Source organism: Pezoporus flaviventris, unplaced genomic scaffold (genome assembly GCF_033815535.1).
Source record: "Pezoporus flaviventris isolate CSIRO_AGI_PZ_B2104156 unplaced genomic scaffold, CSIRO_AGI_Pfla_v1 ptg000013l, whole genome shotgun sequence".
In the NCBI taxonomy this organism is placed as follows: domain Eukaryota; kingdom Metazoa; phylum Chordata; class Aves; order Psittaciformes; family Psittacidae; genus Pezoporus; species Pezoporus flaviventris.
In genome coordinates, this window is record NW_026892561.1 from 22786575 (window position 1) to 22804356 (window position 17782).

General features: G+C 45.3%; 1 protein-coding gene across 7 annotated transcripts in view; it reads right to left on the reverse strand.

The window, feature by feature from the left end:
* The window catches only part of TP63 (tumor protein p63), a 161911-nt gene that overhangs the window by 11233 nt on the left and 132896 nt on the right, over window positions 1–17782 (reverse strand). For 5 of the 7 annotated variants that reach the window (XM_061452164.1, XM_061452157.1, XM_061452160.1 and 2 more), the window contains 6 exons: window positions 11427–11613; window positions 9579–9694; window positions 9167–9276; window positions 8772–8908; window positions 7684–7766; window positions 6567–6703 (listed from right to left, as the gene is read on the reverse strand). In XM_061452164.1, coding sequence (XP_061308148.1) covers window positions 6567–6703; window positions 7684–7766; window positions 8772–8908; window positions 9167–9276; window positions 9579–9694; window positions 11427–11613 — 770 coding nt within the window. Of the gene's footprint in view, window positions 1–577; window positions 2073–6566; window positions 6704–7683; window positions 7767–8771; window positions 8909–9166; window positions 9277–9578; window positions 9695–11426; window positions 11614–17782 lie in introns of those variants that run through there. The other 2 variants (XM_061452163.1, XM_061452158.1) reach the window with 2 other exon arrangements.

The following is a 17782-nucleotide window of genomic DNA, read 5'->3' on the forward strand; positions in this document are numbered from 1 at the left end:
AGCCCTCCCCCATACTTCTATGGTAGAACAAGTCTTGCTAAGACAATGAAGGAGATATCCAGAGATGTGATACAGCTCCCAGAGATGATGTTAGTACGAGTCATCACCTGCTCAGATCACAGCTCTGCTGCCTGGAAGCAGATGATGTGATGTTCAGAGATGAAAGTGTCCTCCCACTGTATCAGGCTTTTTTCATTGGTGGGTGGCCAGGGGGCTCACTCTGCATTTGGGAGGCACCTTCTCTTCAGGCTGTACCTAACCACAAGTGTATCAGAGCTGGGCACACACCTGCCCCAAATAAATCCAGTATCGATTCCACTGCAGGCACACAGGTTCTCATCAGTATCAACCTAGCCCCCTGTATTTCTCAGGGGCCTCTGATCACTGACATTTGTGACCAAGCTCTTATCTTCAAACATTGCTGATCTGGGTATACACAAGCTCACAGGGGATATCATTCCTGGTGTACCTTCAGTAAGTTCTTCACATTACTGTTTCCTGCGGCCATGAACACGAGGGTTCCTCAGGAGAGACGCTACTGGCTGAAAACGTGGGTTGAAAGACACTTCTTTTAAGGGCTATTGCTCATGCAAGGGTGTTTGAGCACCTCCCAGTGGGGAAAGCCCCAGCAGGCATCATTCCCACTCTCAAACAGCTCCTCCCCCATCACCAGTATCCACACCTAGATCCAGGTTAAGTCCATGGCATGTTCCTTGCATGTTGATCATTTCTCCTTTGTGCTAGTCTGAGCTTGACACAGAAATGAAGTTTCCAAATGGTTAAAATCCTCCTTGTTACGCTCCATACAAATGGTTTTCAGAGGTGAAGTCTGATACAAGCATTGCAAGGATTTACAAGTCCTTGCTGAAAAAGTCTTCTGTGCAGGAATTGCTAAGCGAGGATGCACTTCATGTACACAATAAGCAAAAGCCACTGGTTGCAGGATTAATGGAGAAGGTGGGCATGGCCTGAGGCATATGCTGGCACTGCTTTCCCTTTGCAGTATGAGGTTTGTAGTGATGGAGTAAAATGCAGTATGGTTGATGAAAACTCTAAGGCAACATCTAATAACTGCTGAACATCTGCAAGGAAAGGGTCAAGCTCAAACCTCTTTTCGCAGGTAGGGCAACAAGCAGTGTTTGACACTGCCCTTTACATCCTCATCTGCAAAAGGAGCAGGGACTCATGGATGTCATAACACGGAAAGACTTCAACCTCACACTCAACCTGTGCAGCTCAGCCCACTTAGATTGAGCCCACAGCATCAGGAAGGACTTTCCTAAACTCAGCAAAGCTGGATGACTGCTGGGGCTGCTGGCACAAAGTCAGTCACCCAGTCTTCCCTACAATTTTCATGTCAGAGTCAGACCCTTTAAGATTAGAAGTAAGGAGAAACAATTTGTGATGCCAAATTAGTGGGCATTTCTACAGAAAAAAAAAAACAACAAAAAAAATGGATTTCTTACCAGTGCCAATTCATATAATTATTACTTCCTGTCCAGCAGTACAAATACTTCAGCTACTTGTACTATTACTGCATGATTGGCATTAAAACAGGCCAAATTGACTATCACAGACTGTTTAAACAGCACCCCTCTTCTACCCCACACCCCCGCCCATAAACACATTTTTAAAAGTTAAACAAGACAAGAGGCATTTTAAAATTGAGACCTGCTCAGAGAAACACTGCTGAGTTTCACAAATACAGAAGAAGAAAGAGTATCAACACTTTACAAAAACAGGAAGAAAACATTACATCAGGACAGACGACAGTGTGGTTCCTGATCTCCCAATGCTTATGGGCTACAGCTAAAAGGTCTGTACAAACGTCTGTTGTTTTTGCAAATTTTGAGTCCCTTCAGAATATTGCTCTATTTACTCTGTTGCTGTCAGGTTGTGTATTTGCCCCACTGTTCCTAGTCCTGCCAGCTGGGCAAAGTGACCCCACCAGCTCAGTTTATGGATATACTGATGGGTTTGGGGGGCTGGAATGTTTTAGGATGGCATCGATCTGTTTGGGAGGGTCTCTCCTTGAGTCCATGAGTTCACTCCTGAAGCAGGCCGAAAGGAGACTGTAGAGAAGGAACCAGAGAAAAGAAAAAGATGAATGTACAGGACCTTTCACCAGCCACCAAGAGAGAAACAGTTTCCACCTTCATGATCACAGTATGAGCTTTGAAGGAAAGGAAAAGCAGATGCCTTAGCACCCACATTGAGGATATGTGACAGGGAGATTTAGAAAGCTGGAAAGCCCCAGGTACAAGTGAGTGCTTGGCAAGAAAAAAAAAAAAAGGAACTAGTTGATAGGGAAATCTGATTTCTGTGTCCCTGTCTCATGCTAGCTAATGGTGTCTTGATACAGTTCCCAGTAAAAAGTACAAAAGGCAAAAAAAAGCACTCAGCCAAAGGGGAAAAGGAGAGAAGTGGCTTCCACTGAGCCCACTTCAAACTTCAATTACTTAAAACCCAGAAGCTGGTGCTAGGGAGAAAGGATGGTGCTTTCTGTTAAAGGGCCATATCGATTACATCTCAAATACTCTCTTTTTCAAAGCTGAGGGACCCTCTGCACTAAAGCCAAGCGGTCCGTAGGGCTGCCAGCTGATGCAGAAGGCACTGCTCCCTCAGAGCCAGCAAAGCAAATGCAGCATGTCTTCATAAACCTAATACCCCACTTTTTCTTGCTTACTTTCATCTTTGCAATTCTCTAGTGAGAACACTATCTAAACGCCTGCAGTTCACAATGCATGCAAGCACAGCACTATAAAACCAATATAAAACCAAACCAAATCGTGCAAAAAATCCACTATTAGCTTCCACACCAAGAATGAGAATAACTAGGTGGAGGCATAAAGAACACCTTCCCCACCAGACCCCCTTCCTGTGACTGCAAATGTGAGGATCCTTGTAGCAACCATCTCACTGGAACACTCCAGGCTGAATAACTCAGCTATGTCATACCTCACACTCAGGAGGTTAATTCCTTCTCATTGAATAATGAGCTGTGCTACTCACTAGATTGAAAGGCAGACAGTGGGCTGATAGCTGCTGATAGAAGAGAAACATTTGCTGGGACATAAGATCCTACTTGGACATAAGAGCCCTCTTCTTGGGAGCCATTTGAAGACTTTGCAAAACCCCTTCAATCATGGGAGTTGGACTTGATGATCCTTATGCATACCTTACAACATGAAATTATTTATGATTTTATGCTATGACAAAGAATTGAAATAAAGACTGTCAACAGTGCTCAGAAGTGTGAAACCCACCAAGGAAATTTTGCTGTATATGAAAAAGCATCTTCCAGTGAAACCCTTAAAGGCTGTGCAGATACTCCCTGGGAATATTGATGGTAATCATATTTCACAGCAGTCTATCGAAGACGACTTTCATGCACAAGCCACCTCTGGTATCTCTGGCAGCAGGGATCTTCTGGCAAATAGATGTTTAAAACAAATGGAGGCAGACCATGAAAAGTCCAAATAAATGTGTGTGACGTTGTTCAAATATGGGCCCCAGGATTTGGGAGTGAAAATGGAAGAATAGAAACTGCAGCAAAAAAAAAAAAACAAACTTCCCACCTATGATCATGAAGGTATTCAGCATAACAGTAAATGCAAGAAAACCATGCACAAAGGAGCAAACAGAGAGAGGAGATGAGACAGAGAAAGATGTGAGGTCCAGCACAACATGGAGCATTACAGTATTTTGGTCATTTTGTGGGACACAGAGCTTTTAGGTTATTGCTAGGTTTGCCTTTTTTAGTCCAGAACAGTAAGACTATTGCATCTGCTGACCTGCCAAATGCAATGCTGGTCTGTATGTGCATGAAAGCAATTATACAGTTGCTTTCCAAATGACAGATTTATCTTTTTAAACCTACTTTCACCATGATTTCATCCTTACTTTTTCTATGTTTTTAAAAAGATAAATCTTTCCATGTTGTAGGAACAAAATGGAAACATTCCTCCATCAAGGCTTGAGTGTGGAGCACTGTAGTGCAGCTCCATTTTGAGAAGAAAGAGACACAGCAACTCGCAAACTTCCCATCCCCAGAGAGCTCTGCTAGTACCTACAGGTTCCTACACATTCAAACTTGGTCACTGCGTATTTACTTTCCTAGCTCCCAATTTTAACACATACTTTGAATGAAAGAAATCAAACTGAATTTTGAAAGTATATCCCTACTTACAAAGCGAAAGGCATTTTCTTTTAAAGCTAGAATAGACTTGCAAAGGCGTCACTGTGCTGCTGAGTTTTACTAGCTTGACAAGCAAGCAGTGGTAGTACATCTCCCAGCAACCTATTCACATTTAAGGTTGCTCTTACCCAAACCAGTTGCCACAAAATGTCTTCTCTCCCCATTCTCATGTTGAGACCTAAAGCTCATTTACAGTTTTTTTCTGGGGTGGAATTGTGTCTATGAGTCTTTTCAGCCTAAATGCCCCTTCGCCCTGAACACATTCCTTCAGAACTTATGTCAAACCATGGATTATAGAGGAAAAAGCACCAGAACCCAACTGCAGCTATGTAGTTATTGCCTGAACATGCATTGATGCTTGATGGCAAGCTGTCGGCAGTTACAACTGCAGCAGCTCTGGACAAACACTCAAAGTTATTTTCCTCCCCACTTCTGGTATCTTTAAGAGCTCTTAATCTTTCTCCCCAGTGTCTGAGCATACTCAGCAGCTGAGAAAAATGAGTATATAACTGGACAAGTGCCAGGAGACATGCCGAAAGAAGTTTCATTAAATTAAATGGGTGGACTTACACATGCTGGACTTAAAGATAATACAAATACCAACCTCAGTTGCCAGGAACCCATCCTATTGATATAGGAAGAATGAAAACAGTAATTATGGCAAAGCAACTGTCAGCACCAAGGGAAAGCAGTCATCTGCTGCCATCCATTTCTGCTTACAAAACCATTTCTCAACTGAGATGGCTGTAGCTCAGGTGGAGCTTTGAAGACACGCAGCCAGTGCACAAAGGCGGCAATGCCTAGGAGCTAGTAAATACAAGCTATTGTATAAACAAACAGTGCAGATGACTGATAAAAATAATGATAATTTTAAGTGCCCTGAAAATTATCCAGAGCCTCTGGACGCTCCAGCCATTTTGGCACAAGGCTTTTTTCACACCTCCACAAGACTCCAGCTGACACTAAATACACAGGTTGAAATGTGAACACATGCAGAGATCTGGCAGAAAGCCGTGGCATTGCAGAAGTCCTGAGACAAGGCCAAGGCACCAAAATAAATCCCTACAGGCTCAAGTGGGACTTATGTGGTGCCTTGGCCCCCTGCTAACCTCTGCAGAGAATGAGTTATACCCGCAGCCTCCTGACACGTGAGCTTACCAGCAGGAACGTGTGAGATCCTAAGCACTACCGCTGGCGGCTACCTACAGCCTGGGTGGCTATTTTCTGTCACCTGATATGGCAGGTGAAGCAATGCCCACAAGCGACACCACTTATAGTCTGTCTGGGAAGTCATTCTCTGACCCAGTGTCTGCAACTGCAAAGCTTTGGGAACAGAGGGGAAAATGGAAACCAGACACTTATTTGTCTCTTCTTCTTCTCCCCATCCTCCTGGCACTTACACCATCCAAAGCAATCCTGGCACAGCTCTACCAGCTGAGTTCAGATAGGGCCTATATCTGCCTGGGTGGAAAGTTTTCATGTGCAATGTGGAGAGTCACTGACAAAGTGCAATTTCTAAAAACACTATAAAACTGCACATATAGAGTCTTTCTTTGAAGATCCTACTGGTCACAAATGTATTATGTGTTTGGCTCCCAACTTTCAGCTTCCTGTTTTATAGCTGAGGAACCTACAGCATTTATATCCCACTGAGACACCAGCCTTCCAACAGCACCAGAGATACACAACAGCAGGGTTCAAGCACTCGGCCAAGCTGGTGCTCACACTCCCAGCTCCATGTGCTCCTGGCAAGATACCCAGATGGACACCCTGCAGAAGGCATAGGTATGGCTACACATTTGCTGCTGTTCCCGTGGACCAGACAAGAGAAGAGCACACCCCGTCTGTGCTCCCCAGCTCAGGTGTGCACAGGCAGCTGGTTTCTGTGTGCAGGTTGTTCAGTAGCACTGCCTTGCTGCACTGCACGGTAGGCTCTGGCTGGAAGTCAAGAACGAGGCACTAACCTACCATTCACCTTCCAAAGCCAAAAAGTGAGCTGCATGGGACAAGAGACTAGAGGGGGACCTTGAAAGCAGTCAGGACATGTGCCTGGGAAATGAGGTCTGCTTTGTCCTACTGCACAGGTCATGAAATCTGGATCTCAAACTCTGAGTCTCTCAAGTTCTGTACAGAAACTCGGCTTTGGCTAAACTGGCATCAAATTCTACCAGCTCTGACCACAGAATTAACAAGCAGCTATGCTGTTGGAAAAGATTTTGACAGTGTGGTACTATACTGCACTGCAGTAGAAGTGCTCAGCCCTCAGTTGAGCACCACATCCCTACCAGCAAGTGTGCAGAAGCCTTCTGTGTCTCTCTCCTCTCTCCCTCCTCCCCACCACCCTCACTGCAAGCACACTCATACTCACTGCTTCTGGAGCAAGTGCTGGTGCTGCTGCTGCTGCTGTTGGCGGTAGGTCTCAATCGTGTGCTGGGGAAGGTACTGCATAAGTTCCAGGGACTCTTTGATCTTTAGTAGCATTTCATAGGTCTCACGTCCCCTCACCTGGATCATGGGAAAAGGGGGGTGGGGAGAAAGCCTTAAAGGACTGCATCTATAGTTCTTAGTGACAGCCACCTTAGTGAGCTTTAGGTACAGTCAAGTAAACAGCCATTGCAGGATGAAAATACCCTGTTTATACACAATGATATACAACAAAACCTTGTTGCCACAATGATATGCAACAAAACCTTGTTGCTAAACCTTGTGCTAAAGGTAAAGCAGATAATGTTGAAGAGTGGCAATCTGACACTGAAGGTTAGTGAACATCTTGTGTTTGTCATCTGGCACAATATAAATCTATGCCAACCAAAAGCAATATTCTGATCCAATCCATTAGACAGAAAACATCTTTAGCTGTCTCAGATGTAAGCAGATCTTTTGCTGAATCTTACATGCATTGAGGAAAATGAGTACTTGAATTTGGGTGCTGGGTTTGGATCTCCCTTCTCCTGCAGGAACACCATGGTTGGTTGTGATTTACCCAACTAAATGTGGCTCATGGGAAAGCAGCTAAATGGACAATTACAGATGCTTCTTGCCCTTTCTGATCCTACACAATACAGCATATTTCACTTCTGTCACTACATTACAATGGCAATACATACAAAAGCCACAGAAGCATCCACCTTGGTCAGTAAGACAGCACCCATTATCTCTAGAGGAAGTGCCACAAATCCAGAAATGACAGAGGACGAAACCCAGTTAGGTCTCCAAGGCAATTTTTCCACCAGGACAGACAGATCCCTTGGGATATTCTCATATGCCTTGCACAAGCCACTGTCAGTCAGCAGCTACTGGAAGTTTTTGTATTTTTTGTTTGGAACATGTATTTGAAATAGATAGCTCAGAGGATTAAAAAAAAGTAATACAAAAATCTACATCCAATCCTCGGTTCTCTTTGAGGTCTAGGTAAGCCATTGACTTGCCTCAAGTCACAGAGGAAAATACTAAACAAAGTAAATGCAAAGACAGGGAGAACTCACTGGCAAGTATAAGAGCTCATCATCTGGGGAACGTCTTTTTTTGATAGATGTCATCTGTATGCCATGAGTTCCTTGTCGAAAAGCTGGAAGACAAACCCCAAAAGCATCCCATTAAAAAAGGGGGAAGGAAAGAAAAGAAAAAAAGGGGGGAGGGTTGTGTGTGGAGAAATAAAAATTAAAAAATTTAAAAAAATCATAAAAAAGGAGATACAAGAGAGACATAAAAGTCTCAGATCTGCAGTGCTCTGGAAAGATCTCTGCCCAAGACACTCCAGAACTCTTCTTGCAGCTTCTGGCTCCAAAAGGCAGACATGACTTTGTGGATGCTTGGGAAAACATCAGCCAAGGAGCACTGAATATATGGCAAAACCCCCAGAAAGCCATACATAGAACAAGCCCTGGCTCTTTGCAGGAAAGACTTCAAGCTTTGGCATAAGAGTGCTCAGGAGCTGTTTGGTGGATCAGTGATCCATGAAGACAAGACAACAGGCAGGGAGCATGCAGAATTCACTGCAAAAGCAAAGCCCCCTCTCCAATCTAGCCTCATTCAGCCTAGTACCTCGCTAAGCATATGCGGGAAACCAAAGATAGTGTTCCACATTGTGCTGTCTGATGAGTACATTGCACTCTTTAGAGCACAGAGAGAGGTCACTTGCCAGAGCACCTCCAATGCACAGGAAGGTTTATATGCAAGCTTAATCTAGATCCCTGTGGCTGGAAGACACATGCCACAGCATGAGACACTGGCTAGAAGGAGCAGAGAATGACAGTGCAGTCCCAAACAAGCAGTAAAAGTTCAAAAAGTGGTTACAGAATCCCAGCCATGAAACTTTAGGGTGGCAAATAAACACCCCATCCCTCCACTGCTGGCAAGTCTCATCTAACACAGGGAGTGCTGCAAGGGAGACCATAAACCCATCTTGTGAACACCAGCTCATTTTTCAGGTTGATTGACCCTGGGAGAACAGATGTCTAATGCCCTCCTGCCTCCAAGCCCATGCACAGCACCGCACATCCCCACAGCACAAGAGCCAAGGTCACACCTGCACCCACGATTTGCAATCTGCCCAGCTCTGCCAGCTACTTACGGCGCTTCGTACCATCACCATTCTTTGTGCTGTCAGAGACTTGCTGCTTGCGGATGCTGTCCTCATCTGCTTTGCGGTCTCTGCCTGGGCAAGCGCAAATGCGGGCTTCGAAACATCGGCGGCCCAAGACTTGCCCACTGGGAAGAGAGGTGAGAGGAAATGTCAGCTGGCAGCTTAGATGCAGGCCAGCAGCATCCCTTAACTTCACACCAGACTATGCACAGACAGACCCAAACCTTCCATTTCCCAGTCAGGATACCCCAGGTGCTGGGCAGAGAGTTGAAAACTATCCTACAGCCCTTTGCATCAAGCTGTCCCTAAGTATATGAAATGCTGCCCCAAACAGAAGAAGAGCCAGAAGGCCACCTGCAAAGCAAAGGTGATGCACTACTTACTCTCTGGTTTCCAGTGTCACAATGATGAGGATTGGGCGCCGGTTCATCCCTCCCACGCAGCTACTGTTACACATGAAGTTGTACAAGACTGTTGTGAACTCTGTACCAACCTGGATGAGACAAAGGAGATGAGCAGAAAAAATGGTGTATAGAAAACTCTGCTTTTTCCAGGTTCTCCTCTGGTACTTCCACAGCTGTGTTGCAGACTAGCATGAAATAGACCACACTGCAAGGATTTCTTAAAATAAGTTAAGAACTCCTACTCTGGAAGGATAGAGAGGGTGTTTGAAAGCTCATTTTTGACAAAGAGAAGGAAGAGATTCGTTGGGATGAGGAAAGCACAAGATCCTAACCCCTTCAACTCCCACCCCTTTGTATACTGGGATGCCACCACCCTGAGCTCACAACATACCTGGGGCGGCTCATAGGGGACCAGCACACTCTGCCTCCCAGTGATGGGGTCTTCTACATACTGGGCGTGGCTGTTCCCTTCCACCCTGATCAGGTGGCTGGGAGGCGCAATCTGCCCTGCAAAGGCAAGGAGGCAAAAAAAACAAGAGACACCATTGAGTGAAGCAAGATCACACACAGGGCAGCAAGATCTTCCACCAAAAGAAACCATCCATCTGTCAGAGAACACATGCCTCCCAATCCTTGAAGCATTCCTTCTCAAGGTCCCTGCTGCCAGACAACAAAAGCAACAGTCTTATCCCAGGCTCACACTGGATACCTGTGGGTAAATTCGAACATGAACTTTCATGATGCCAGACTAAGCAAGCCCAAATGTCAACTGAATGGCAGCTCACACCAACTCTTCCAGAAGATAACTCCATGTGGATTTTCACACCTGGTGAAAGCCTTTCTTTTCCTTCCCCAAACACGCAAACAAGGCAAATTCCTGCAAGTCTAAATTCCTACCTTTTTCTATAAATTGCTAGCCCTATTCTGTTGTCTCCTATCAGTCTTGATCCTAAGGAGCTAAAAAAAGATTCAAGTATCAAGATTTCAAAAAGATTTCAAGTATCAAGAGAAATATGCATTTAATTAATGGTCAACTTGAAAAAACCCGCTTGCTTACAGCAGCGGCAGAAGGGAACGTAATCTTTGTTTATAGGCCCCTTTCCAATAATTAAAAAAGCCTGCTTCCTGCAAATTTTCTTCAGTGTTTCTACAATGTATGACTAAATTCTGAGGAGAGAAGCCTATCACAGGTTCATCTCAAGAATTTGTTGTGTTAGTTTCAATTGTTTTGCTCATTTCTTAACCTAAACACATTGTATTTCTAGAGAAGTAATTATTTCAGAATAAAAATTTATAATTTTATTTTTTCTTCATAAAAATTCTATTACTGACCCAGGTATCAACCCTCAAAAAAATCCAGTTCTGTTAGAAAAGCACTTTTTAAAAATGAAAAACTGTTTGAAGAACTGTCCACTTCGCTCTGATTTTGTACTCTTAAGTCCTTGCTTATTTTTGTGCTTGTCTAGATGGCTGTTTTGCAATCAGCAAAGGGATCTGGGCTTCTAAGACATCCTGCTGACACCAACAAGGCTTTTTTTTACAGTAGGAGACAAATAATGCACATAGAATAAAACAGATGCTCATCTGAAGTTATGTGAACTTCAATGATCAAGGCAAAACAGAGCCCAGCCTATGAGTTTGCAGAAAACCCCAGGACATCTTTAAAACTGCTGATCCTTCACTAACACAAGCAACATCAAGTAAAAGATTAAAACATTAACACTGAACCAATAGCGTTAAATGTACAGGAAGGTTGCCTACAGTTGATGCTGGCACTTCGTGTTATTCTGCCAGAGATAAACAGCACCTCTGTCTTTGAGGCGTGGATTAAGGGCTGGAGATGATATTGCATCCTGTTACTAGATCCTTGTCCCAGCAACGTGGAAGCTCATTCCCGAACACAGAAACAGCTGCTTCTCATCGCGGGAGCAAAAACAGAGCAGGGAAAGGCTGCCAGAAAGGCATTGCCTGCCATGAGGACAGACATCAATCCAACCTGGGCAGGCGCGAGATTTATTTCAGTACTTTCTTCCCAAGGACGTGCTTGCACAGGGACAGCTAAAGTATAGTATGAAGCTTCCTGCTAAGCATGGGAAATAAAAAGCTGCACAAGATGATGTTGCAGGGCAGCCTGCTTCCAGCAGGTTTGCTGTAAAGCTGCCACCAAATCCCCACACTGGTCAGTCATCAGATGAGCAGCTTTGGAGAGGGACTGCCAACAATGCACTGCCTTCCTTACCTTCGTTGAACTCCCGGCTCAGCTCATGGTTCGGGCAGCGTTTGACCACTTCAGTGACATGTTCAGCTTTCTTGTAGACTGGCATAGCCCTGATAACAGCTCCCTGAGGTGGTGGGGTCATCACTTTGATCTGAATGGGACATGTCTTGGCAATCTGGCAGTACAGCTTTTTCAGTTCAGTGGAATACTGGATGAGGAAACAGAGCAAGAGAGAGTCAGAATGTCCAGCTAGGAATGAATGCATGACAGAAGGACTGAGATGGGTTTGCATATATCACTGAATGCATCAGCTGCTGCATCTGCATTGCATTTGGTCACGCAAAAGCCACATTTCCAGGCAAGTGGCAAAAGCTCTACACCTTTGCCTGGCTTAGAATAGCAGAATATAAATCTACATTTTAGTTTTCCTGAAGAGCATCACTTTTACATGAACAAATAGTCTTTATTACTCTTGGGCACACGTTCACTCTTACAAGAGACACACATTACCTTCCTAACAAAATGACTACTATTTTCACAGCACACTGTAATCCTGGAAGCCACGCACAAGGTGTTCCATCTTGTTTTGTAAGAAGCCTTCCTGCTTTTGTAGAGAGTTGAAATAAAAACATCAGCCTTCAAGTTGAACAGCACTTGAAAGCAAGACCCTGACCAACCTGGGAGTTGTACCAAATCTGACATTTTAGTCACCTCTTAAAAACATCTTGCACCTCTGCTTACTACTTCTGTAGCAAATCTCCACACTTCTAAACTCAAAATATTATGTCCACAAAAGGTAAATATTTTTTTTTTTAATAATCAAAAAAGGTGAACACTCCAAAGACCAGGTCCATGGCAAGACCCAGAGCACAACCCAGCAGTTGACTCCAAAAGGGAAGTTGTGACTGTGCAATGAACACCTGGAGCAGAACAAGATGCTCTTATTCACTGTGCTAACTTGAAGTATACCTCTTTTAAGACGTTAAACAATAACTGGTGCAGCTTTTTCCCCAAAGTGTGCTCATATCTGGAAGACTTTACTCAGCAAAACATCAAGGCATGGGCCAAAGTCATTGGTTTCTGTTCAAACACCCTCACTGAAATAAGGGCGTGTGCTTAGCAGGAATGATTTCCAAGGCAACCCTTATATAGTTCCATAATTCAAACCAATTTTTCTGGATGTCCCCCACAAAGGAGAGTCTCCAGTCTCCTCTGCTGTTCCAGAACACAGTATTTTTCATCAGTGCCCTGTTTCAAGAGGCGCTCAGTTTTCTCCAGGTGCTCACGCATTTGCGAGTACAGAACTCTTCCAGCAATTCTAACCACGTAACCCACAGGAATTGCTGGTATTTCCCCACTTCCATCTCTTCAGCTCTTGCACAGAAAAAAAAAAGTGAAAGCCCCAAGGTGGCTGTTTTCTTAAAAAACATCTCTAGCAGCCATGGCTGATACAGCCCCAGACCCAAGTGTTCAAGCACAGCACTGGCAGGTTCATACTGGTCTAGAGCAAGATGTGGCCATCCTCCCTGCTGGGATGAGAAGAGCCAGCGCATATATGGGTGGGTGATGTGGCAGCAGAAGGATTAGCTAGCAATATTCAGGGATTACTTGCATTTCAAAACATACATGTTGCTAACACAGGAAAAACCAAAGTTGGGAGAGACACCAGGGAGGAGAGAGAGATTAAAAATAAGCCAAGCCAATCCCTTCCTTCCTCACTCAACACCACCCGTTCATATGGCAGAGAGGATGCTACAGGTATTTAAGCTAAGGAAAAAATTATTTAAAAATGCAAAGGCAAAATTGTGCAATGTATTTTATGTGCCTCCAGGCTACAGATTAAACCCACAAAGGATTTACCCAGCCTGCGGAAATGGGGAACATGCCAAACAATTACAAAAATAAAAGTTGCGAAACAGATCTGGATGGTGATTTATATCGTACATCTTTTTACCTGAAATTCCTTATGTTTTTTTTAATTAAAAAGTAATTCCTTACTGATGGTAAGAGTGAACTCACTATGTTGTCTTTTCATCTCAAGAAGTAGGAAAAGAATCACTTAGGTTTAAAAGAAGAAAATTTAGAAAGGATTGTTTCCCTCAACACATCAGCTTGCTAATAGCATTGTGAAGGTTTCAAGGAAAGAAAGCCTTAAAAAAATCTCAAAAAGCCACCTAATCACTTGGATGCCTTAATATAATTGAAGTGTAAAGAAATTGGGCACCCAAAGGCCATGGGCTGAAAGGAAAGCATAAATATGGAAGTGCAGTGGCACAGGGAAGGCACAGCACATGCCAGGAACCAAAGTGTCCGGTGTCTGCAGGCATTCGGAGAATTGAACAAATGGAAGGAGATACACACCCCTTCGTCACATATCAGGGGTGTTGGTGTTGACTGTAGTTTTATGTATAACATCTTCAAAGACAAAAGATGGGGTTACAAGTTGGGGGAAGGGAAGTGTCAAAAAAAAAAAAAACAACAACACAACAAAACACCAAAAAAACCAACCCCAAAATTACTTTCAGAAGGACAGGAGCCCAACAGCAGCATGAATACTGAGAGTCCAGATCAAACAGTGTGGTCCCTCTGCCAGCAAAGGAAGCTCCCTGCTCCTTGTTCACCCTTTGTCACCCTGTCAAACTCCTTTTGCTACAACCACCTTGGAAGGCATCAGATCTGTAGCTTAAATTCACAGAAAGCAAGCAGCTAATGGCTTGTGATGAACAAGCCTGTCCAACAAAGAAATATCCATGTATATGTCTCCAAAACACAGGGCAGACTCAACAGCTTCAGTCTCTGGTCAACACACCTTGAACATGGCATGTCAGAAAAGGAGGGTGACCAGGAGCTCACTTCTGCTTTGGGACATGGTCAGGGCACAGGGAGGCAAGCAGCAGTACCCAGCACAGAGACAGACAAGACAGAAGGATGGCTTTGCTGCCTTTTTGTCACCTGATTGCAAGAGGAGTTCAAGCCTCACGGGCACGACACTGGCCTCAGGGACATGGCATACAGCCATGATTTCACATCTACCACAAGCACAGCCGCCTGCAAGCGTGTAAACACTGAGCAGCCGGTCATTTAACACCCGTGTAAATCCGTTCATGGTGTACCTGCTGTCAGACAGCAAGGGTCTTGAGTTTCCCACCCTGCCAACTTTGCTGCAACCACAGGTAACCCGACACCCAGCCATTTATTGGCACAAATAGATGCCAACAACTAGGTCATAGTGACTTGTACTGGATCGGTGATAATCGCTATATCCACGGCGCAAGACAGGATATTGTATATAGGTTTCAAAGCAAATAAGCTGCAGAAAAAAAAAAAAACCAAAACCAAACCCAAAGCCGAGGCAGGAACTGTCTGTGCATTCAGAGAGTGCCTGCAAGCAAGCGTTGCCTCTCTTGGCACAGGTGCCTCTCCACATTGGTCGCCTGTCCTGCAGGAGATGACAATCCCCCTGCCCACCATTTTGCTATGGGAATTGAGAGATGCTCATTGTCTAAGGGGCAAGAACACAAGATAAGTAATTCCCAGAAAACTGGAACATGACTGTAAATCAATGCACTTCTGTTACTTGCTTGGATAGGAAAACAAAAATACCAAAAATGAGCTTGACTCAATCAACAACCCTATAATTCAGCAAGATGACAATAGTCATTATAGGGCAGCAGGAACAAAACTTGTGCCAACAGCCTGAGAAGTGCAAACACCACTTCTACCAGATATAAAGACCAGAAGGCTCTTTAAAACAATAGAGTGGATATTGGCAACGTGTAACCATTCAAGAGGGAGAGGAAAGAGCTTTGGCTCAGACTTCTCTTGGGTGTTCAAGTACTGTATGTCATGCCCAAATAAGCAGACTTCAAGAGATTGTGAAGAACAGCAGTGAACTTAGCTTTTTTGCTTAATAGTATGTCTTAAAAGGAAAGAATGAAACATTCCAGTGCCTGCAGCTTTGCCCTCCCCACCTGCCTGTGCAGACATACTGTATTATCCACTGTTGGCACTCTGGCTGGTAATTCAGTATCACAATGCACACATGCCAGCTACCATCAGGCAACACCTGTCTGATTTCTCAGCAAGCCCCTTCTCCAGAAGGTGTGTCAACAAGGGGCTTAAAGAAGAAAGCAAACCACTGTTCACCTCTCAAAAGGAGAATTTTTGCTGGAAAGGACAGAAGCCTCCTGAAAGTAACTGCAAGGTTCATATCAAGCTGCAATGGCTTTTCACTGAGAATTCAATTTACCTGCAAAACTTTGATGCAGCAAAATCCCCAAAACTGTGCTTTGGAAATCTACCTCTAGTATCTGTTTTGCCATCTGGTCTAGCTGAGGGATTACAGCCCGTAAGTCTTTAAAAGGAGTGGGGTTTAGTCAGCTCTATGAATGCTGATGGATGTCAACTTGAAGGTGATCCCAGAGGTTGGCTTATGGCATGACAGCTCCCTGAGCCCCTTCTGCTTAGATCAACAGGTCTTTCAATCTTTTGCAAACTTCTTTCAAGTAGTCACGTTTTAGTTCAACTCAGTTAAACACTAGATTCATTTTACTTGATGTGTTTAAAGCCATCAGTTTGTTATGCTTTCTCCCCTATCAACTAACTCCAAGAGGGGGGAAAAAAGAACTAGTCAGAAGAGTGGGAAAACAACATTTACTTGCACCAAAATGGTCACAGATGGGAACAAGGAGAGTGACAAAGAAACAGAAAATCTCCTGCTTAAGGTTTACTCATTCAGGAGAAAACAGGTAGTGGGGAAAAAAAAAAGGAAGCTACCTACTAAGAATAAGACCTTAACACATTTACACATGAACCTTAAATGTTTTTGCTTTGATGAACAGTGATTTGCCTTTTCATTCACAAAGAAACTGTTGAGGGTATGGGAGGACACCAGATACCAGTGTCTGCACATGCACACACAGGCTTAGGAAGCGACTTGTACAGAAAGGACACTCAGCAGGGAAGCGCAAGAGCAGCTCTACCAGGAGTGCTACAGACACAGATGTCTCCTACCAGATTATGGCTCCGCACAACCTTAACCCACCACTTACTAGCCAATTTATTCTAACTCCAGTTTGAGGTGCTCTATCTTGTCAGGCTTCAGGAAAAAACCAATCAGTTTGCTGCTAGTGGACGTAGCAGATATTCAAACCACGGGCATGACTGACAGGTTCAGTGATCACCAGCCCCAACATGCCTACAGATCCACTACGTGTGACAACAACCCCCAGACTCACACACAGCCCACTGCACCAGCGAGCGGGACATGGCCTCTGAGCATCTCCTGCCTGAGCATTCCCTCTAAGCATCGCAGGAAAACCACGGTGCCATACCCGGGAGGATGCAGCCCCACCAGTGCTTTGCAGACATTTACCAAACTTTTCCACTCCGGGCAAAGGGAAAAAAAAAGCACCACGTCGTCCGTTTATCCCTTCTTGAGGAAGGGCAGCGATTCACCCAAGGGCGTCCTCCTCTGCAGAGACTTAAACTTCATTTTCGCGTTGAGCTCCACTGCCCCCGCGCCGCCCCTGCCGCCGCGCACGACCGGAGCTGAGAAGCTGTTAAAATCCTTCCTCCGAGCGCTTTTCCCCGGGAGCCGCAGCCAAAGGCCGCCTGTTGCCACCTGTCAGTCGCAGGGATTAATTACCTGCGCCGGCCTGGGAGCGGCACATTCCTGCCCGGCCTCACCCTCCGAGATATTGACATCAGGCAGGTGGGCCCCGCGTCCCCCGGCCGCCAGCGCGGATGGGGGGAACGCGACCCACGAGTGGCGTGGAGACGGGCAGCGCCGCGAAACCGCGGGGAAAAAGCGGGAAGCAGCGTTATGAGTGCCCCGGGGCGGGCGGCACTCCCGACACCGGACCGGGAGCTGCACCTCGGAAACCTTGGTGAAAAAAATAAATAAATAAATAAAAATAGATACGTGTGTGTGTGTGCGTGCGTTGCCCTGCTTAGGTAACCGGGAAGGGGAGGGGTGGCTGGGAGGAGAACGCAGAAACGTAGCCTGCGGCTACGGATTCAGCAGGACGGCGGCTGGTGCGCCGGATGCCCCCCTCGCCGCCTGCCGCGGGGCTCGGGGAAGCCTGAGCTCGGCTGGGCTGCCGCGGCTCACGGCGCGATGCGAAAGGAGGGAAAAGCAGTTTTTTCTCCCCTCTAGCAGACGCGGAGCTGCGTGCACAGTCACCTGCTCACCTTGGCAGAGAGTGCCAGCACTGTGTTCCTCTGCATTGCCTCCAGACCCCCATCACCACCCCGCCCCAGCCCTGCGCTCTGCCTCAGAAGAAGGGGTTGAAGCAGGCCGAGAAGACAGTGCTCAGGGATACACAAAAGTGGTCATGCTATAGGAGACCCCCTGAAATTCCCCCAAATTCTGAATT